The sequence below is a fragment of the Pomacea canaliculata genome, linkage group LG1, assembly GCF_003073045.1.
Source record: "Pomacea canaliculata isolate SZHN2017 linkage group LG1, ASM307304v1, whole genome shotgun sequence".
NCBI lineage: Eukaryota > Metazoa > Mollusca > Gastropoda > Architaenioglossa > Ampullariidae > Pomacea > Pomacea canaliculata.
The window spans coordinates 13,762,771-13,786,996 of NC_037590.1; the positions used below are offsets into that span (position 1 = coordinate 13,762,771).

The following is a 24,226-nucleotide window of genomic DNA, read 5'->3' on the forward strand; positions in this document are numbered from 1 at the left end:
TCCTGGTCGCCACAGTCAATATTTGGTCAAGGACAGTGCTGCCATCAGCCCTGGCATCACCGTGGTTGGCTTTCGTACTCGGGGTTATCAGTGTCTGATGTTCACAACCAGCATCGTCAGCATCTGACGTTCATAAATCTGTCTTCGTGATCTGACGATGGAAATGAGTTTTATCAGCGTCTGATGTTCACAGTTGGCATTATCAGCTTGGCTTTGACATTCAACATTATCGGTGTTCAAGGAGCTCACTTCATTCTGAGAAGTTGCATACGAAAATTCTTGGTTCTAAGATGGTACAATGGTATACCTTTTGGTACAAAATTCGGTTATACCTTTATGTCTATGCTTCACAAATATATTCTCCATGTTATGTCCACCCGCCAGGTAAACAGCACAGTTCAATATTCTGTCTGTCTCTCCGCTCTCACGACTTCATAATTTCTCACTGTCAAATATTGAAAATCTTTCCGATGACATGGCGAAGGATTAGTGTCTTGCTCTGCTGGAGACCTGCGGTGGGCGGAGGACGAAAAGCCGGTTGACAAGGCGATGGGCAACGGCCACGCTGACCTACATTCCATCATTTGACGAGTTTAACCTTCCTGCTCGCTCCCAGCCTCCATTACGTGAAGAGTTCCAGTGCTTGGGGATCGGAGATTGGGTTTATGGGCTGGTGCCGTGCCCCAACCTTGCCCGACTCACATTATCCTCTCTTATGGGATCTGTCCTACATCCTTCTCCCAGGCACCTCGTTGTCACTGCCTCATCTACGTGATCAGTACGTCCTTCATATGTAGAACAGCTTTGGGAAGGAAGAAATGTGAGAGAGATGGGTAGGGGATTATTTTTTACCGTAGTGACGAGCTTTGCATTCGGCGTTGGTTGTTGTCTTTTCATGTGTCTAGCTTGTAACCTCTATAAATATTTCCCTTTGTTTGATTCGCTTCGTGGGCAAAGCGAGTAAAGGATTTCGAGAATAAAGAAAAAGGTGAGCTCTCCAGGGTATAGAAAATGTGATTTATTTTTTTTTTTTTTTGGTTAGATTATTCCAAAATCCCTTTCACGTCTGTCGTTGGAACAGCGGACTCTACTGACCACACCATTAAATAATTAATTGATGACGCAAACAGCGACTCAGACTCCTCTCCTCTCTCTCTCTCAAAATCAACTAATGTCTCCCTTTTATCCTGTTCCTATTTCAACCATCAGCAGATCTTCATGTGGATCTCTGAGTGCTTTGTCCTGCCTCCTGGGTAGATGATCCCAGTCCGTGGTTGATGGTTGAGATATATATATATATCACATATCACAACTACACTGAATGTGCCGCCTGACAGCTGTTGGCGTTCAGGCGTGACGTACTGATGTCTACATGGCGAGCTGTGATTTGTAAGTATCTTAAGTGACAAAAAATGTTTTGCTCTCTTTCTAAGGGAAGGTGACAAGCGTTGCATTTAGGAAATAATATAGTTCGCTTTGATTTGAAAAATGATATTTAAACAGGAATAAAGTCTGGACATAAGGATGATTACTCTCCTACATTCATGATCGGGATGGGTACTCTCTTTGCTCTGTAATGTCTGTTAGCCTGATAGTCTTCCGTCCAGGTTTGGTTTTAGCTAAACAACATGTGTGGATTATATAAATTTTCTGTCCCTCCTCCCCTTCCCCAACACACACATTGCCACCGTCTGATTTAATATAAGATTATGATTTAAATTAGGAAGTTACAGTCGAAGACAAATACTCCTTTCTCATATTTATTATCTTATATACATATAACTGTTTATTTAATTTTTGTTTATTTCAGTTACTTCCTAATTCTTACATCGCCGCCGTTACTTATGCACCATCACAAACCTTGAACACAAAAGCCAAAAAAAAAAAAGACAGCAGGAGAAAAACGAACAAATAAATCAACAAAATTAGACTTCAAAGACCGCGACAAAGTTGTGTACTTCCTAACGTTTGCTGTATATATGACGTCACTAACCGCAATGTAGATACAGCCAATGGTGAGCTTGTAAACACACTGGTATACACTGGGCAAATAATAAGCGATTACAATTACTGGGGCCAGGGGAGGCTGATGCCTTGGGGCCGGTGCTGGCGTTCGGCGGCCCTGCTTCCTCCCAGTGACGTCATCCGTTACCACGCGGGGAGCACGAGGCGTGACGTCAACAGGCCGTGGCACGCGATGCCCGCCCTCCAGCTCCTGGCCTCGGGTAGCAGCTTCCTGACAGACAACTCGCCATCCTCTCTTTATCTCCCATCAGAAGGTTGGACAGCACGGCGGTGGCACGATCATTCCCCTGCCACTCATACCCTCCTTACCTCGCCGCCATCTTTTACCTTTGAACTTTCCGTTAAGAGGCGGGTTTGGGTCCTACTATGCCATTTCTTGTAATTCCATTATTTTCATCGATCACAGTGCTTCTTTGAATCAAAGACATCGCCTTGTCATGATATGTTGTATATTATACTTGAGGCGAAGAGGTTAGCTTTTTATCACTCAGGCCAACCGCATACGGGAAACAAAAATTAAAAAAAAGTAGAAAAAAAGAGGCAGGTTGTCTAGAGTCTTGCAGACATGGATCAGCAACATCATATCGTCCTCTGGACCAGTCTCATTGCTACATCTGATAATCCGATTTCGCTACTACCCCTGTCTCGTTTTGTGTTTTATATATATATATATGTATGTTATTTTGAAATAATAAGACCTACTTTCGCGTTTCCTCTGTCCATGTCTAAGTGATTTATACCGACACACAACCCTAGTTTTTCTTGTGTCAAGCTCCGAATTAACCCTTCAGTAACTTCCTGTACGTAAGTTCAGCTCAAAGCCCATAGCTCACAATGTGAAGAAATCTCTTCTATCAGTACCATCTTCTTCTACATCCCTCTCCCTACCCCACCAGAAAAGGGGATCTCGTAAGCTTTGACCCTGTCGGTGTTTCTCCTGGAGTTCCCATGTCCAATGCTTAAAGCACTTTTCAACAAACTACAAGTCAAACATGAAAACAGAGCAAAGATCTGATGAAGGAAAAAAGTAATAAGTGATATTCATTTGTTTGCAGGAAGGAAACAGGAGGCATGCACTATGAAGTTTACTGGAACATATGTCCAAGTACGTTAGCTGTTGAGGTTTGTCCACTGACTACGAGTATACAGGAGTGAGTACGTGCTGGTAGACACACGTGTACATAGGACTCCACATTTTTCAGGTCGAGTAGTTTACAAACAGACATTGATCAAATCAAGTTGCACGGCTTGATTTTATTTCTAAGGGTGGTGAATTAAACTCACGTAAGGAATTTTTCTTTGGGTGGGCGTGTGATAAACATTAGTTTATCGAGATGCACGATTTTTTTTTTTTTTTTTTGTGTAGGAGCAGCGCATTTCACAACGTGTTGCTGCAGGTGTAACACATCCGACTTGTCCGGTGTACCTAGCCTCGCGGTTTAATTCTGATGTTTGATCGGGTAGTGCACGTGCACTGTGTGTGTGTTTGTGTTGGTCCACACATAAAAGCGTGAAGGGTGATGCATGTTCGTGCACATGAAAGGGCGTGGAGTGAACAGTGTGTGCTTGTCATGTCTTCGACCGCTCTCTCCCATCGCCGGGCCCTTGTTTGTCGGCTGCTTGCTTGAGGTGTTGAAAAAGATGACGACTGCATCGATCACACGCCGATGTCCACCAATAAAAACGGACGGTCATTTGGCGGCCTGTCGCTCGATGGAGGCAAACGAGGAGCGGAAACATCCCAATGGCGCACCTTGCCACTTGCCTGCTGCACAAACGCGCTTTTCTGGATGGGGATGAGGGAAAGGGGTAGAGAGGAGAACGGTTAGGGGACAGTGGTTGATTATTTGGTTTGTTGTGCTTACCTCTATTTCTTTTTTTCATCATTGAAAATGTCAGTCGGGTTTTTCTCAAAAAAGAAGACATTTTCGATGATTTCTAACAATGGTTGTAGAAAATAATCTGCACGAAAAAAATAATATAAGCGATTGTTTTTCGTGGACATTACGGTCATCCGGGTACCACTACGTTGTTTCGACATGAGCTATGTAGCTGTCCCTTGTCATTGCAAATTTGCTGTTTGGACTGTTGTGTTCAATTCGTGGTCATACTGGTTCACATCTTGCTCGTGAAATGTCCACACGTCCGTGCACACACTCAAAAATAAAGTTATTTATAGATTTTGTTGCTATATATGGAGTCCATTAACCACATCATTACGGCGTCATGCTTGTCACATGCCCACCGTGCATTTCACACAGGACCTGAGAGGAAAAAAAAACTCTTCATGTTTTGGTCGATTGTCTGCCCTGCAGTCTCGGTTTCACGCTTGGCGGACACGTGCCTTGTCCCGTTATTATCGCCTCTCCCCTTCGTCCTGACGACGACTGCAGTCTTCACTTGCATTTCACGCGCTGCAGGGTCGCGGCCAATCAGAAAGGATTATGGCCTGTTGCTTCCCCGGACTTTTTATATTTGGATGTGACTCTGGCATCTTTATCTACCTCATGCGTCATTAGTTTACCTTTCTGCCCTGCACGGAGTATGCGAAGGTCGCTACAAGTCCTGCACATCCAAGGGAAGCGATAAGGCAGTTGATGCTTACTGTAGTTCTGCCACTTTTTATTTAAAAAAAAAAACTTGTAGGGTGAAGATGTACGAGATTTTCGAAAGGGACATTATCTACAATTTGTGTTTTCACCGCCACTGTTATCTTCGCTACTTCTTCTTCCATCCGCCATTTTATATTTTTTTTTACTAGACACCGTCATCGTTATCTTTCAAAAAGCATAAAATCCATCAGATCATCATCTCAAAAGTTTGGTTTACAAATATGTCTCAACGAAGCCATTTGGTGAAACTGCGTTTCTTTGTTAATATCACTGAAAACGATTTACAGACGGAGACACTGTAACATCCACACACCTGAAAATCTCTCTCTCTCACAGTATCTCACATACACACAGCTAATTAATAAGTGGTTGTGTTTGGTGAGTTAGTTTCTGTCGTTTATTACAGACTACCTCATGACAACTAGCTTATAGTTTTATATACAATAAGTGTTGCAATGTATCATTATTCTAATTACAGTAGTCTTTCCTCATTGGAAGTTCTCTCAATCAGCTGGGAACTGTACCAACTGCACGCAATTTTCATCTATCGTTGGATTTTTGTTTTGTTTTGTTTTGTTTTTGTTTTTTTGAGAAGGGGGACCACCTACAAAGAAGGAAAACACTTAGTCTTTTGGTCCCATACTTGGTTACTGCTGCTGTCACATTTCTAAAAGGGAGGAGATAGTGATTTCGTCGTTCGTTAAAATAAATTCGAGTAAATTTAAACACCTGCTTTCAGACAACTCAAACACACGTATAAACGTGTGCGCTCACATTCCATCACCCCCCTACTTGACGTTTGCTATGTTCCTATAATGATCACTGCATTTTATTTGTAGAAAAGATTGCTGAAACTCTTTCAATAACATTATTAGCTTGCGGTTACACCCACTCCATGTCTGGTGACCTCTGACACTTGCAGTCAGGAGCACTTTAGGATTGTGTTTGTAGCGAGAGGTTATTGGTAAACTGAGAGGTCAAGAACAATCCATGCACGTACATCATTAAATGTCGTCTGCTTGCGGACTAACTTTGTTAGTGGAGGAAGATTGATAGAACTGCGACTTTTCTTCTCTAACAACAACAAATTACAAAGCAATAAACCCAAAAGATTTACTGACCTTTTAATGGACAGAGGGCTCTTCAGAATGAGATTGCTGCTGGTGGAAGGTCCAGGAAGTCAATGTTGAAAAATTTACAGACACTAGTACTTTCACTCTTGAGGTATCTCCGTACTGTAGTCCTCCGCCTAGAATCCAGCTGCTCGGTCGGTAGGTCAGCAGGTCAGTTCCTGGTGCGTCTGAAGTTGCGCGCCGGCTCGTGGCTAACAGCAGGCTGTCACAGTCCGGCGCCAGCGATGACAGAGAAGAAGAAAAATAGGAGCACGAAGTCTGGACGCACTGTTGCCATGAGTACTTACAGATGGACTGGCTTCCTATACCCGCTTCTTCTTCTTCTCCTCTCCACACGGCTTCCAGCCCCGCACGATGAACGTGGCACACGCGCAGGTTCGCTTTAAAGCTTTGATGTAAGCAGGCACGGCTTGACGAAGCTCACCCCCTCCTCCCCTTGTAGTCCGCCATTGATTCTCCTATAGAGACAGTGAGACAGGAAGGGTGGATGGGTGGGTCAGATAAAAGTCCTCGCTGGTAGTAAGACACACTCGATTCCATGGTAACCCACGCCGCCGAAGCAAGCGCTGTGACGGACCAGCCACACGACGACAGAGGGAGGGGAAGGAGGATAAGGCGCGAACATGCAGCCAAGCCATGCACACCACAGCAGCAGCAGCAGCAACAACAACAACAGCACTCAACCCTCCTTCTACTTTTTTCTCCCTTTCCTTTCTAGCGCGTCCACCCGGTCACTAATCCGTATACCCCAATCTTTTGCCTCTAACAAAAAAAATCCCCACTCCTTGTTTCCTGTGCTCGCAGCGTTGCTGATCCGATATTCTGCTGAATATGTTGCCTCCAAGCAGCAAAGGATGTTTTGTGCCCACGATCGACTTCTGTTCGGAAAATGCACGATTTCGTAAGTCATGTAAGCTTGGGCACACACACACACACGAGCACGTGTGCACCCGCGCAAGCACGCACACACACACACATGCACACACGCAATCGATTCTGCATCGGCCGTAACCTTTTTCCGGGTAAAAAGGAAGACATTTGCCACAGAACTTCATCAAACACTGGCATCGCTTTTATTGGTGGCCAGTTATTTTTAGGTGATGTCTACTGTTAAGTGCGTTCTCGTCCAGCGCGCAACGAGGGCATGATCCGAGAACATCAAAGTGTCGGTTAAATTATTACCCGTGACTGTTGGTCCACATGTCTCTATCACTGGCTGCTGCTGGTCCTGCACCGCATGCTGGATGTCTGTCATCACACTGCCCTCAATCGACACAGCACTCAGGAGACATTAGGTGTGAAACTCGCTGCAGATATCCTCCCCGGGGTTTGAAGAAGAGAATCAGAGCCAAAGGTTTAGCTCATCTGAAGGAACTGGGAAAATGTCGTGCTTGTTATCTACTTCAAAGGAAATTTGGCTTCAGTCAAGTCTGATTCGATCTGCAGAAATTTGCGAAGAAATTGTTTGTTTGTTTGTTTGTTTTCCTATTATTACATGTTCACTTCACTTTCTTTTCGGTCATAACATCTATCGTAGACCGTGGGTTCGAATTTTGTCTCTGACACACATTTTTTTTTCTGCATTTGGATCAGTTGACTGTGACAGAGCTTCAGCTGTTGACAAAAATCGAGACCCTTTCTTTTTTTTTTTTTCTTCGGTCATTTCTTCATCATTCCTTTTTGTCTTTGAGTTTTTTAAAATTTGTTTTCCTTCTTACTCAACAAACGTGTACACATAGACACACACTGAAACAGGCGAACACGTGAACCTTACCGCGCGTGCTCATTAAATGTCGGTCACATCTGGTGTAACTCCATCTCATGTCGCTTTGTCATTTAACAAACCTCCCACTCATACTGTCTGTAAGTCACGTGACGTAGATGGCGATCTGCTGAAATCAATAAAACACCCCCAGTGATGTTGAAAACGGAAGCAAAGCTCTGTAGAGAAACTCTGGCACTTTCACTGTCCTGTGTGCGTGCAAACAACTAACGGAATTAAAGCCCCTCGCCAAACAGCTGCACGCCACGAGCATCAGAATGACCATGGTTGTCTACATCAGGTAGGTCAACAGATCCTCTTACATGAAAGTCGAAGAACTCTCTTCTCTCTGGGCTCTGAGACAGACGAGATGCTCTCGAGCTCCTGCTGCAGATGATCCTTTGAAGCCAGAGTCACGTGATCTCACCATCAGATTGGTCGCTTTCTGAGATTCCTTCTTCTGCTTCGGAATAAAATCCACGGATCAGCTGACAATATTCGAAGGAGCAGACAGTTGGATCAATAGCATCAGAGCGTGGTAATGAAGCCGTGATATCGAGTTCTAGTCCATAGCTTCTCCCTCCTCCTGGTATTTAAGTATTTTCTCTGACGCATGCTTGACTTCTTCGTTTATTCAGATTTTCATTTATTTGTGTGTGTTGCACGCGTGCGTATATATATGAGAAATCTGTGTGTCTATTTATGTGTTTTCATTTATGGAAGAGGTAATATCACTCAAACAAATAGAATTCAAACCCTTCTGTACAGGACACTTTGTCCATTTATTTGTTTTGTTCCTGTAAGCAATTGATTTTGGCGTTTTTCTGTTAACAACCTTCCTAAAAAAATCTCCACAAAAATCCAAAATCCTGAGAAGAACAAACAGCGAATAACAAACGGAACCGGAAATCGATCCTTGCTTCTGCCAGGTAGACGATGGCCTCCGATGGGTGTTTCTGGGAGTTCTAAAAACAGAACTCGATGAATACGGAAAAAGATCAGGTCTAATGGCGGCAAGGCTTCTGGGACCTCGTCAATCACACTCGACCACACATCCTTGATATAAAAACAATCAGCACTTTGTTGGAGAAGTTGTAGAGTGTGGCAACATCAGCAGCATGCAAGCTTCCCTCGATCAACTGCTGACCCGAAGGTCAAAGATCGACGTTGAGTCAGGTCAATCTGCAGAGCGCCGCCTGTGTGTCGACTTTCGGCGAACATGTGATGTTGTGACTAACCCCTAGACTAACCACTTCATGTTTGGCACCATGTTTGTTGCTGAGGACATTAATGATTACAAGAAGTTTTTTCTTTGTTGAAATGGAGGAGGAGGTAATGGACTTCTATTTTCAAACTGTGAACGATGAAGCGTGTCGAGCTCACATTTCACATTTGCTTTGGGGACAAGCTCGCGAAATGAAAACAATCAGGTCATAAATTAGGACGGCAGGATGATGTAAACAACAAGCAACAAAATATTTACAAAGCTGCTACTTTAAATTTTTTGCAAGAGTTTTAGGGTATATTTTTTAAAAATAGTCAAATACAGAAAAAGTATATTCTTGCGCATTTAAGTAAAATGAACTGATTACTAACTATTAAATAGTTATTGAAGAAATTTGTTTTAAAGGTTAATCGAATACACTCGTATTTTCTAACAAATTCATATCATGTTCATCTTGAGTAAAAGACATTTATTAAAGTTAAAGACAATATTTATCTGTGATGACGCCACCTTAGTGTCAGACTATCAGACACGACAGTGCTCGACAAAATACGAGGCAAAATCAGGAAAATAATTGGACCTTGGAAAACTCGAAACTTGACCAAAGCAATAAGGCGCAGGCCAAACTGGTCTCCGCTAATCTGATGGTCACGGGGACCTGGAAAAACGGTCTTTCAGGCAGAAGAGGAGGAGAGAAGCACTAGAAGAGGCAGGCGAAAAAAGAAATGACCAGACAGTATCCAAGAGTGGACTGGCCTGTCAATTAACGCATTCCCCAGAATAGCAGAGAACCGAGAGTTAGTGCCAACATCGTCAAACGGTGATAATGATGATGATGGTGGTGGCTGTGGTGGAGGAGGAGGAGGAGCTGCTGCTAATGTAGAGAAGAGAATTTCAATTGTGATTTACACATTCATCGATGTGAAAAAACAGAAATAAAAACAGGGCTGAGATGATATTCCTTAAAAATGTTTTTAAATTCTAAAATAAATTCCGCTAGGGACCAACTTTTGTGACGTGTTCCATTATCCAATGTTTTGCTTCCATGTGCAGTCAGTGTTGCGTGCAACCCCATGGTTCATGACCGATGAATGCAGTCGATGTGTTGGCTACAGCAGCTGCTCAATGTGGCGATAATAACTTCTCTCTCACTCACCCGTCTCTCGTAATGCATGGGCACGTGGGCATGCTGCGGAAAAATTCATCATCATTGCCATTGTCATCATCATCGTTGTCGTCATTATCGTCATTGTCATTGTCATCATCACCGTCGTCATCGTCGTCATCATCATTATCATCAATCGCTCGCCTTGCTCTAAATCGTACGGCAATAATGTCACTGTATTTTGACATTTCTCATAAACTGTCAAAGTTGTATAATTTTTGTTTTATTAAACTCCTTCAGTTGTCTGAATTTCAAAACTGGGCAGGTTAAAGTCGTCGGTCTGTTTATGCTGTGTGATGTTTAAATGACAAACGAACAGTAAGATATCCACGTCGAGATACCAGTACGTTCTGTTTTAGCGAGGGCGGAGGATCATGCACGTGAATACGTGTGTCGGAGAGTCGATCAGTAGTTGGAGATCAATGCGCGCCGCTGCTAAACAAGGGAAATAAATCCTCTTTGCCTCAATGTATTTATTCTCCACATTTGTGTCCCGTTAAATAAAATTTTCAGGGACAGTCCTGAAGATCCTTCGTTAAACTTCTTTCCTTTGTCTTTCTTCTCGTCTCCTCGACTTTCTTTCTCTTTGGTTTTTATATAATGTCTAGGGTCGTGAGTCTAGTGGGTGGTATTGAGTTTAGTGTGAGAAATTACCTCCCTGTTGCGTAAATGTCCAAACATTTATCATTAAATATTCTTTCATTCTTTCTTTTTCCCTGCATCATCAGTCATAGATGATGAACGCCTGGAGCTCAGACATACAGAGAGAAAGCATTTCTGTTTACACCAGCACACATGTATTTGAACAAAACAAAACTGGATTACAATGATCTAGAAATACAGTTTATTGTACTGACATAATCTAAAGATCAAACAATTACAGAAAAAAAATTAAATTCGTCTTCAAGTTAGCGATCGCTTTTGTAAAGAGTATTCTGGAGCCATTTCAAACGTGTCCAATCAAAATCAAAGAGGAAAATCACAAGAGATTCCCAATTGTGTGCATGTAACAGCCGACAGCAGAATTAAACAAACAACACACTTCCGGTTGACGGCAACCTTTGACTGGACTCTGAATTATTGTCATGTAAGCATCAATCAGCCCATGGAGAGCAACAAAACGAAGCAAGCACCGCTGGCTCCACAGAGAGGACCTGTTGGGATGTTCAATCATTTGATGGGCATGTGGTGTAGCCGCCAAGACCACTACTGAATGTTGTTAAGAAAAAAGTCACTAAATAGAAGAAAACTCATATTAAGATAAACATCAGACAAAAAAAAACAACTCAGGTGCTACGCATGAATGGCATCCAAGGGACAAAAATCAGACCTAAAATATTGTTTGCACAAACATGGTGGAGAATAGTGCAAGACATTACTTCAGTCAGGACCGTCCAGTGGAAGTACATCAGTGCCTTTTGTGTGGAAATACCACATCAGTCCTGCAATATGAGGATGACATGCTGTTGTAACATGGCTCACAAGCGTCCTGACAATGTTTTAGACCAGCTACATGTACCAGAGACTCCATATTTACTAGAGGTGCAGCAGATCTTTGAAAATATTTCTATGAAACCACTGGTGTGTCAAGAAGCGATAACACAAAGAGTTTGGTGAGATGAGCTGGGTTTAAAGCTTATACAGAACTTTCCGGAAACCAGATGGGATGGAGAATATATAATTAAAATAACTATGCACTGAAAGGGTGGGGATTGAAAGAGAGAGTGGGTATGGAAATAACATTACTTAAAGGGAGTAGGATTAAAGAAGCTGAAGGGTTGTAACTATTAAAAACAAACATTTAGGATAGGGATAAAATAATCATTCACAGAAAAAGCAGGATTGCAACAAACAGAAGATAGAAAAAAAATGTACGAGAATTGTATATATTTTTAAAACTTTCACAGAACTGTTGGGAAAGAGGAACAGAATAAATAGGTGCACAGCGTCACAGTGGATGGACAACAGGACGGATGGATAAATGGACGGATGTACATGTGTGTATATTAAGGAAGTAAAGGTATAACACAGCCATGTCAATATTATACGTTCAGCAGCTTTGGACAAAAATGTTAACCAGCAATATTCACCATGTCTATGGAATACAAAACACGGCAGACATTTCTGAAGACATACAAGAAAACCTCAGCATATCTCGACAGACGACCAGCGCAGCTGCCGAATAATGTAAGCAAAGTCTTCAGAAATGTCTTTTCCGCTAAGAGAATATAATTATTGTGTGTATTTATACAGTATTTTTATATATTAAAAAGATTAAAAATTGCAAAACATGGGGAAAAACTACAATAGACAAGACGACTTTACATTCAAGTCATTCTACAGTCCTAAAGAGCTGTCTGGGGTTGGAGGATCAAAAAATGTACTTAAAGCAGTAAAAGCTTTTGTCTCTCAACATTTCAAACATTCGATTAGTTTGCTACGGAAAATATTTAATTTATTCAAAAATAGTTTTAGGTTGTCCTGGTAATCCCAACAGTCTAGATTTTATCACTACCTTTAACAAAGAAAACTACTTAGAACTTCATCACTGCATTCCAGTCTTTTATTTTGGAAACTTTGTTCAATAGACCAAATGGGTTCTTAAATTCGCCCATAAAAACTTTGTCCAAAAGCAGTCTGTGTGTTAAACACTGCATGGTGGCTTAATTAGTCTACAGAATTATAGTCGTTATAGTTCATTATATTATTACTCGAAAAAACTTTGGACAGCTGCTTTTTCTGTACAACCTACAGATTGCAAACATTTTATACAATTATTTTCCTATTACAATTATTTTCCTATTACTGTGGTGCCATGATTATTTATATAGTTTAGGGTGCTGTTTTGTTGGTGTTTTTATGTGTGGTAAACATTCAAAAATATTACACGATTTGCTGCTGCTTTAGCATCTCGCTTACATCAAAAACAACAGATGTGTTTCAATAATAAAGACCCACAGCAATACAAAGTCGCTTACATCAAAAATAAACGCCGTGACTTTAACCAATGAAAGCACAGCAGTATCCACGTCAGTTAAATAGACAAACGGAAATGACGTCAGCAGTTACAGAGACAGGTATTCTCACTTCCCCGAAGTGCGCAGAATCCTATGCGCAAAAGAAGAAGGAAAAAGGAAGGAGGAAAGAGGGGTTACTTGCAAACAAAGCTATACTGCTCATTACCGGTCCTAATTAATTAACCCGTAATTTTCTGGCAAAAATAGTCTCCCCATCAAGATCAGGTGCTCAAAGGTTTGAAGTGATACAAGCTTATTTTCGATCTATCAGTGATTATCGTAGTAGGATAGATTAGCGTCCACCTACCAAGGCCACAAATGCCCCAAAAAATCCGAAGTTATGAAACAGAAGTACTGCTACCCCAGTTGGTATTGATGGGAAATAAGTACAGACCTAGATGGTCGGCGACAGGTCCAAACATCGCACTCTAGTGTCCACTGCCATGGCTACAGAGGATCTGTAAATATTTAATGGAGATACCTGGTGGTAGGAAAGTACCTCTGGTTCATAACTATGGCTCCAAGTGAGTAAACAAGACAATTTACAGGTGCATACATGATTAACCAGGTCCAAATATTCATAAGACTCTGATCATGTGCAGGATTTGCCAAAATCAATGACACATAAGTATGATAAACACTATACATTTCTATGTTTATAAAGGTGCATTAATACAATGTTAAATTGTTTGCATGATTAGCAAGAATCAAAGGTGAATAAACAAAAAATAATGTATACCCGAAAAACCAGAATCAAATGTGCACAAAGAGGATGCCAAATATATACATAACTAATCAACATCAAACACATGGCTACCTGTCTTTATGACAATTCCCCTACATTCATGCTGTTGACTACAGGTATCTCAACGCCGCAAAATAACGGAATGAAGGTGTGTAACATTTAAAATACTAATATAATGCCATAGATATAAATGTTTAATAAAGTTGGACATAAATTTGTAAATATGTGCTATGTATACATGTATATATGTTTTTTGTAGGTTATCACAGTCAACAACAGCGGCAAAAAAGAATATACATCTTTCTGCTTCAAGTAAGATAACAATGCAGTGATACATTGTAATATGATGATAAGTTTACTTTTGTTGATAGAAAGTGTACACAAAGATATGATATCATAAACATACGAAACAGATAATCTTCTATCCTTCAGCTAGAAAATATGAAGAACAATTTAATTTTTTTTTAAAGCAGTTGTTTAGCCATTTCAGCTTTACAAACCCTCTCAAAACCTCCTCGTTGAGATGTTAATTCTGTTGTTCACCTTAAATTCTCGTTATTTAACGAATCGATACTTTCGAAATGTTTTCTCGCAATCACAATTGCTTTTTACATCCCCATAAACAGATCGACTGCCTCCTCACCAGTAATTAAAAAAAAAAGCTTGTGGTCAGCAGTTGCTGCTCTTCGTTGATCGAATAAGCAGCTTACAACTAAAAGCCTAAAATAACACAAACACGCTGTCACATCACAAAACACGTGACAGGCGGTTGGTTATATGTCTACATAATCAGGGCACTCACATTGCTCCTCTCTGGGATTGGTGTTGTTGCAGTGGTGAAAGTCTGTCTCGAAGAAATTTTAAAAATGCTCAGTAATCGAAAAGAATTGTCGAGAGGCATAGACTGCCAAAATTTCTTAGAAAAACATTAAGCTAATGATTTACAAAATGCATGTATCATATCCTGGCTACATTCGGTATTCCAGTGAAAAACAAAGCACGACGAATCAGATGACATTGCAGGGAGATATCCTTCATTATGTATTGCTGTCCACGATGTCTTGAGCATTAAAAATCCTGTCATTACCAATTCTCATTAGATATGTGTATCCTGTAATTGTGTACTTTAGTGTTAAGGTGTTTTTGTTTGTAAGTCAGACATGGACGGCAACTGAGTCCACAAGTCAGCACACCCGACCAGCAGAGTCATTAACCTTTTCACACTTTATCCCTCACGTGACATCGCTGACCTAAAACTAAGACCAGGAGGATGTCATTCATGTGATACATGACCTGTCCTATCAACGTTAACTCATGAGATGCTGGTGATTTAATTAGCATTCTATTGCGTTGGCATGCAAGGGTCAAAGGTCGAGTGACGACTCTAGTCACACGCACACAGTCTCTCTTTCTCTCAGACACACTCTCTCTCTCTCTCACGCACACGGGGCTCAATGTGCTAAGAGACAATTTCATAGTGTACATCATCAACATTTGTGACACCTGACTGTTCTGTCCTTTCTGACGTCACGTCCTAGTCTTCTGAGAACTCAGTTTACTCGATCATTATCTTCTCTTGCGCGGAAGTGCTGTGGTTCTGGTTGCTGTCCAGCTTCCCCACGCCCCCAAACTTCTCAATTTCCTTCGTCTGATCCTTGTCTTTGCTGTCCACGGGTTGCACCTTGGCCGGGTACCTCAGCTTGAAGTTGGGGTCATTTTCGTTGCCGAGGTCCGACACGTCCCACACCTTCAGGCACCCGTCGTACGACGACGTGTACAGCCGACCTTCCACAAGCTGCATCACAGCAAAGATTAGTATCAAAACTATGCTGGGCCATGAAATGACTGAAGGTCTCTTAAGATTCTCAGTCATTAAAACTTTGCAACCTTCTAAGAAACCTTAAGCAAAAGAAGAACTTTAAATCCACTGGAAAAAAATGTTCAGATTCGTGCAAAATATTCAGCAAATATTCAGGCCTTCCATAACAAATCTTAAAGCAAATAAATCACGAGAAAAATAATCAAAGCATTTATCAAACACAATGAACAAAAAATCAGGGAAAAGTTTAATGAGCATCCAGAACTTTGGGGAAATAAAATATCCCTCTCTTTTAACATGTCATTTAAAGAGCATTGCACACTAATAATAAAAAAATAAGTTCTGAAAATTAGAAAAATATTTTGAAATATTACTAAAAAGTCCTTTAAACTAATCATTCTCAATAAAGACTAGTAAACAACTTATTGCAAAGTTGTGATAGCCTGTGGATCATGTTAGTGAGTATATTGAGAAAGAGTTAAGTACTGCTAACTTTTAATGATAATATTTGATATGAAACAGTAAAGAGTGTTATAAAATGATAGAGAGAAGCAGGACAATAAAATGAAACATTTTCCGGTTTCATATAAAAGGATGATGGAGTGTTCATTGGAAAACAGCAGATACATCAAATTGTTGGCAGGTAATACAAACAAGTGGAGTGCATACAAAAGGCAGACTCACAAAGGACTGCGTGGACCGTCAACCCAGTACAGATGCGAATAACCACTGCTTCTGATTGCTATCTCCTAAAACAAAATATTTGCTTTTTCCCTTCATGCGGCTTCATAGCAGAATCACAAACCTTAGTCTCTGACAAATCAGACTAAGGTTGTGGTAAGTATAGAAGGGACTGGTAAATATTTGTAAAAATGTTGAGTGTGTTCTATGATGTTTATTTCGGTGTAGTCAAGAAGAAATGGTTTCTTTTCACATATATGAAGTTCTTGGTCTTTTTTGTCCTATTCTTCATTTGTCTTGCATGATTGTGTGATCCAGAACGACAGACATAACATTTTATTCGTAATATTTCACAAATAAAAGTTATTGCCGTGTCTACCTACAGCTTACTGTTATTGGGACGTCCAGAAATACTTTGTACAAATATTAATAGTTTGAAAAAAAGAAGAAAAGCACGGTCCTTCGACTTTTCATGGATTCATTGGCTCCATTAAAGAAACTGATGTGGAAAAGTTGTAATAATTTGCTACAAATGATCATTTTTTTCAAGGTAAGCAATAACATCTTTGACTGTAATGAAGAGATTATTTTATTTCCACCTTCGTAAATGGGTGTAAGCTTAATATTCCAGTGAATATCAGGCTTTTTGTGATAAACCAAACTGAAACAATTAGCATAGCAGAGCGTTTATCTTGCCAGATAGACAGGTTATACAAGCAAATTATATCTGGCTTTGCATGCATCGTTCTTACACGTTGTTTCACAATTCTTAATAATATGATTTCCAATGAAGCATGCAAAATTAAAAAGCACTGAGCATGCTTGTACTCCATGCAGGGGACACTACCCACGCTACCTGTACACTGGTGACGATACTTTCGTGCCCTTTGAATTCTCGGAAGAGAGTACCGGTCCTGGAGTCAAAACACCGTGCAGTTCCATCTCCGCAAGCTGTTAACACTTGCAGGGCGAAAAACATGAATAGAGAAAAAGTAAGTAAGCTTCAATTTGCAGAAAAAGCGAGCTGCCGACAATAAACAAGTGCACACATAGATATACAAAACTGTCCACATACATAAGGTCCGCTAACAGATGTGACGAGCGTTTGACCCAGTATGAACAAGTTTTTATTTGATGTTTTTGTAAAAGTTTACCAAACGGGGTCAAACATTCATCTATATCTGTGCTATTAAGGAAGACCTTTAGAGTGAGACCTCCAAACGTCTTCGCCTTCAGACATCAGACACATGAAAGCAGAAGGCACTAACAGAGTAGCTAATAAAGCAAAGCAGAGGAGGATGGCAGCTAACATTGTCAGTGAGGACAAGACTGGGGAACAAAAATGTCACTAACTCACTAACTGCAAGAGCACCAGAGGACAGCAAGCAGGGAACAAATGTCCACTAGCCACAAGGTGAGCAGCAGGTAAGGGCAGCATAACACTAAAGGCGGCAAAATGTGCAGGTTGATAATGTACGCAACCAAGATTGAATGTGGACCGCTAGAACGATTGCTAGAACAAATTATATAAAATAAAAAAATGTGTCCTCGATCAAACAAACAAAAAAAACATTGGAAGTTACTATGCGTGTTTATGTTTGCGTGCAAAGCTACTTGCAATGCAATAACATTATACTAACGAAAATATAGCAAACGCAAGTATATAGCCTGGCTTTATGTAGAAACAATTGGCCAGTTTCTGCACTTAGAGGATTTTGTTTTCTTTTTTTGCCTCGGTCGAAATAACCAGCTATGGTCTTTAGAAAAAAATTCGTGCGCAAAGTGGCGGCTGTGATCAATGAACCGATGAGAACGACATCGCGATATCAAATGGCAAAGCACTCGAAATACTGAAAAACTGCACAAAAATCTACTAGAGGCAAGCTACCTGAAGCAATGAAAAAACTCCGCTCATTAAGTGCCCAACATGGATAGACTTTTAGGTGTAGAAGATGTGGGCGTGGCCACGCTGCTACCTTGTATATCAACGCCTCTTTAGTATATATTCGAAGCAGATTGGCTGCACCTAATAATGTCAAAAACTTACTTCAAATTCCCTCCACTTAACAATAAAAATAAAAACGCGACCTATTTGTTTGCATAATTTAGGACAGGTAATAATCTGCCAGCAACTTTTGACCTTCATTTTATGCTTCCCTAGAAATTTTTGTTGAAAAAAAAGTTGAAAAATGTATACACAGAGCTAGGAACATGAACAGGAAGTCGCCAGAATATGCAGGAAGCAAAGCATAGCAGGTCTTGGGGCCGTGGAATGGCGGCACTTGTACATGGTTTTGTCAGAGAAATGTCGATAATGATCGATGAAAATAAACTGCGTCATCAGTTAACCGATTTTCTTGCTTTGATGAAATAATGATCACGTGATCATGCAAGATTTGTGTCTGATTTATTTCTCTCTCTCGATGGAAGGAGTCCCCTGTTTTTTGCATCAGATAGGAGCCAAGGTATTTCGAACCAACAACGTTTTGACGTCTTGTACTTTATTTCAACAAGATGTTTTATCATTCAGAGAGAGGCTAATGCTTCAGGGTTTATTAAAACGGTTTGACCGCTCCTTGTCAAGCTGTTTACCTCACCAGCAACATCATGTCCTGTCTCAATTTAAAAATTACGGTCGACTAGAGGCGAATTGCTGCTGTGTAATCAGACATGAGCATTTCGTCGCCTTCTGGTCTGTTTCCGTCTGACGATAGAAACTGAGGTCACTCGGTGCACACGCTCGGAAGTCAAGAGGACACTGGTGTGAGTTCCGCCTACACTGAGAAATCTCTTTCGTATATAAGCCCGCAACTGCAGCGAAGAAAATCTAAAGCTATTGGTGAAAAGTGATTGAAAGCTGTGTCGGTGTTAGACAAAACAAAATAACACGAGCTTGCTTTGTGCGAGATGTTGAGAAAAAAAAGACTTTGGACAAGATGAGTGGCGATGACGGAGCGACCGGAAGTCAGTGATGGATAGGTGCAAAGTAATGTCTAAGCTGGTTCTAGATGATGTTTACTAGAAATGCCAGTGGCTGAATGAAAGGTGAAGGACAGGACGTGAGGGAGCGTGGGAACTGTGGGTCGGGTGAGGTGCATGCCATGCGATGATGACCTGTACGGCGGTGACGGTGCTGGAGTGGCCGGGACACTGACGCAGCAAGTCGCCAGTTTTGGTGTCATACACACGGCACATCGCATCCCCGCATGCTGTGAACACTGCAAAGGCATGGTCAATCAAGAGACATGTGAACACTGCAGGAAAAGATGCGGCCAATCCCCAACACTCGAGCATGCACACAGTCCTCGCCTGTCCTTGCGAGCCACGTCACATACAGGGTTTCAGTTTCGTGATAGTGTGGGCTTACCGAGACAATATAAAATAACAGAGACTACAATAGACGCCATCTTGGTTTGCAACTAACGATCCTGCGATGAAAGGATAATAGAAAGGTTTTGGCATACTTACTAAAGCTAAGCATAAACACATTCGATCGCCATGTTAATCACACATTTTGAGCTGGACTACCATATTGGCGTCGATAACATCACGACCATCTCAAAATCCCTCGTGCTGAAAACCCCTCTATTGACGAGGTCAGTCACGTGAGCACATATGAAAACGAGGCAGACAATACCAGTAAATGCGTCATGCAAGTCTTCACTGTGTCAGCCACCATTCGCACCATGCGTTGTCAAACGTATATTTCCATGCTTCATACAGTCAAACACATCCAACATTTAAATAGTAGTAAGGAAGATGTTAAACTGTAAAAATAAACATGCAGGATTTCGATCTGTTGTTCAGCCATTATCAGCATGCATTTAGAAAGTCAAATCATTCAACAAATAAGTATATACATGTATTATTAAATCTTTACTGTCGGTCTAAAAACAAACTTTATCTGTATATCTGGTTCTCCAGATTTGACACCAAAATAGAAAAAAAAAAGACAAAAAGTGTTTTTTCATTATGAATGTATCTCATATGCTGATATATGGAGGATTTCATTTTATTACCAAATTATCTAGCAATGCGACTTCGTTTTTCGTTCAAGTATACCCAACTTGCTATACTAAAAAAAGCTTTTGTCTTAATAATCTTTTTTCCCAGTCTTGAATTTCGTGGGCTGTTCTTAACCTTAAATCATAATCCTAGGTGGCGCTGACTGCGGTAAAGACTCACCCAGACCATCAAAGACTTTGATGACACTGATGGTGTGTTTGTGTCCTTTGTATATTCGGGTGCAGTCGCCAAACTCCGTGACCCAGGCTCTGGCCGTGTGATCGGAGCTCCCGCTGTACAGGATCTTCCCCACCACCTGCCAGAAGTACCCGGACACTCACAAGTTTAGACAGGTTTAGATGTACCCACCTCCAGTTACATACACATGAATGCATGCTGAGTGAGTGATGGATGGATGCCTGACTGACGATTGACATCAAGAAAGAGGACAGGCAGAGACACTTCACATCAAACAATAAACTGTCTGGTGACAGATTAACGAGTGAAGTAAGTATAAGCAGCATGAAATGGCATAACTGTCATTAATCCCCGTTCTCTAGTTTTTCTAGCTTTTGTACTGTAGTATTCTTTTCTTTTTATCTTGAATGTTACGCAACAGTTCAAGGATCATTTATATTTATTGTTTACACTTCTTCTTTAAGGACACTTTCAATAAATCAGTTTTTAATTGTTTATTTTTATTTAAAAATTAATAAGTTTTGATCTAGACAGTTAATGAGTAGCGAACAAGGCTGTCTGAACTCGTTAATTTTTGATTGTCTTTTTATTGAGCTCTTCCTTCCACTTTTTATTTCTCTCTGTTCTCTAATTCTCTGTCTCTCCCTCTCACTCCATTCTCTTTCTTCCTCTCTCTTATACACATATATATCTATGTATATTAGATTTATTCCACATCTCTCCCCTTTCTATCACACACTCTCCCACCTCTTTCGATCCATATCTACCTTCCTATCTATTAAAAGCTTCATCTCTATCTGTCCATACCAATCGAGAGGTAGTGAGCGTATACTTGCTAGTGGATTGTCTATAACCATGCACTGATTAATACAAGTAAGCGAGTGTCCATGTATGAGTTGTGAAATAGCTTCTGAAAAATCCAATGTCAATTAGAAAGTGGGTGCTGCTGATTTTAACAGAAATTTTCTTTTATAACCCTTGTATTTCAGCATTAAAACCAAAACTGCAGACAAAAACGTCGAGCAATGACGACAGGGAAACAAAGATATCACTAAACCAACCTGCATGCAGATGACAGATCCCTGATGACCCTCGAAGATTTTAATGGGTGTTCCCTTGTAGAGATGCCAGCTGCGGATGGTGAAGTCCGTGCTTCCGGTGAACAGCAGTTTCCCATAGTGGTCCATGGACATGCAGGTAACAGCTCCCTTGTGTCCCTTGAACGTCCTCAGCATCTGGCCTGTCTCAAAGTCCCAGGTGCGGGCCGTGAAGTCCGCAGCCCGTGATCAGCAAATCCTTGGAGGCGTCAGGGTCCGTTTCTTCTAGGTCGTCATCGTCAGCCGGGATGAAGATGAGGGGGTACACCCCCGCTTGTGGCCGCGAAAGACCCGGACACACTCGCCGGAGTCGAAGTCCCAGCAGCGCGCCGTGCGGTCGTAGGAAGAACTGAAGACGAAGTCCCCAGTGCAGATCATGCGGTAGATGACACTGGTGTGACCCGTCAACACCAGCAGGCAGTCACATGTCCCCACGTCCCACTTCCGGATGGTCTTGTCGGCGCTACCCGTCAGTACGAAACAGTCCTCGATGATGATGCAGTTGATGTAGTCGGTGTGGCCGCGCAGAATGCCGATGCACTCGCACAGCTCGGTCTTGGTGGACCAGATCCTCGCCGTCTTGTCTTCACCGCCAGTGGCCAACACAGAGTTGTCCTCGCTAGGGCCATGCAGTTAATACCCGATTCGTGCTCGTGGAGAGACTGGAGGAGACAGGAGCGTTCCTCCCGTTTGGATCCACACCCTCCCATTGTTACCAGGGAACCACTTTTTCTCTTACACTTTGCCTTTCACGTCACGCTCAGATTTTCTCAAACTACGTCTTACCTACTGTAAGAAATTTTCCCTTGAGTCAAATTTGTGAAGCTTCTGCCAGGAAACTTCAGTATCTAACCATGCACTAATTGTCAAGAACAATAGCCAAAAGAAAGCCTCGTGAGCAAATTGTCTTTCTCTTTATCTTTGTGTGACAGCGTCTATCCAAACTTCTCTCGTGAGTGAAAAAACTTTTTCCTTTAACCACTCAGACCTCTCTCGTAAAAGGGGATGCCCAGGTCAAACGTTCGTTGAAGATTCATTTTTATCACTAAAGTTTCTTTGCTTGCCTGTCAAGAGAATACATAAAGCTATTGTTATAAATAAGTTCATAAAAATGTTAAGTAGGGCTTCGCAAGGTGAAAAAGCCTGAATGAAAGTAAAACATTCCAACTTTACTTGAAAATTATGGATTGTCATAGAAATACACACCAAGCGTTTCTAGCTATTCAACGGTATGTTAAAGGCCTAGAGGGGTGCAATCCAGTCATTAGAAAACAAACTGCTCCACACTAGATCTTTAAGCTCTGGTTTTATATTGTGCTCTCTCTGTCCTGGGAAGCGTGTCTTCTTTATGACATATGGAACACTGCAAAGACCACGAGGACCGGCTTAGTATTGATTCAAGCGACACCCACAGGCAAAAGTAATTCTGTTTTCAATAGAACTTCTACTACTGGTAGTGTTCCTTCACAATGCAGTCCCACTCCTTCCTCTGTCTATTCTCGCTGCGCATATATTTTGTATTTACTACAAGAAAAGTTCTAATTGATTCACGAGGTTAGGACGTTCCTCTTGACTGATGATGTTTATCATTAAAGTGTTTGCACGCCTTCATTGAGTTAAATCATTCATGTTTAGACAGCCACACAAAACGGATAGAAAGAAAACAAGAAATAAACAACTCTACCTTGGGAAACTGTTTCAAACGCTATTGTCTTTGTCAGATGTAAGTGTACCTGACTCATACAAAAAGACTTCTCGTGTCCATGATGACAGCGAACACAAACGGAAGATTGAGAACTCGGGTGCATGTCTTTTCGATTTTTTTTTTTTTTTTTTTTTTTTTTTTTGCGTAAAAGAGATTATGTGATGCTACAAATAAATAATTGTTATAATCAGAATACATTTGTACCCGCAATGAAACAGAAAAAAACTGTAGGGATTAGAAATAAAATATCAAATATTCCTCATACATAAGCACGCGTGGCATGACGTAATGCGCCATTTCCCATGCCCCATCGCATTGTTGAAATATCCGTCACCTCACCTAATTAAAACGATGTCTCCAGACCGACATAACAACTCATTATCTCATTAGCGTACACACTGAGATTTCTGGGAGAATCAGACAGTCTACCTACAGTTGTGCGACGGCTATCATCAGCTTCAGTCTTCTTTCGATCAGGAGCGAGCACCTCTGTAACAGTAGCACTCACCTGCAGCATGCAGCCATCTCTGGTCGTAATCCACCCGCTTAAAGATTAGTGACTAGTACAGACATTGTCCCACAGAATGATGCCCACACACTGCTCCTGCAAGGTATTACTGCGTTGTGAAAAACCGACAGTTTCAAAAGAAACACCAACCGCAGCTTTGCTTCCCCAACCTGGTCCGATGCTTGCAGCACGATGCAGCACGATGCAGCACGCACTTGATGTCGCTCACGTCGCGCTAGTTTCATGGCAGAGCCATGCGCCACGGGTCGCTCGATCAGCTCACCAGACACCTGAACTCTCAGTCTTTCTCCGTCTCCCTCTCTCTCCCTCTCTCTCTCTCCCTCCCTCACGTGCGCGCCAGTTGTCTGTGTCCAGTACCTGTGCAATCGACCGGTCTAAGGTGCTTATCCAGTATCACTTCCACACGTCAATGGCCTCGGCCCATTCCGACAGGCCACCAATCCATTATTATTGTACTGTAAAATTTTTACACTAGCTTTCGGTCCAGTATTTATTTCCGATTAACGTG

General features: G+C 41.5%; 1 protein-coding gene across 1 annotated transcript; it reads right to left on the reverse strand.

Moving 5' to 3' along the window:
• Positions 1–10,747: 10,747 nt before the first annotated feature.
• LOC112571472 (WD repeat-containing protein 86-like) lies at positions 10,748–23,900 on the reverse strand. The gene is given in 8 exon segments (XM_025250457.1): positions 10,748–15,479; positions 19,299–19,402; positions 20,370–20,505; positions 21,449–21,665; positions 21,667–21,754; positions 21,757–22,107; positions 22,110–22,548; positions 23,698–23,900. Coding segments are annotated over 7 exon segments (1,221 nt in total). The 5' UTR covers positions 22,195–22,548; positions 23,698–23,900; the 3' UTR covers positions 10,748–15,239.
• Positions 23,901–24,226: the final 326 nt, after the last annotated feature.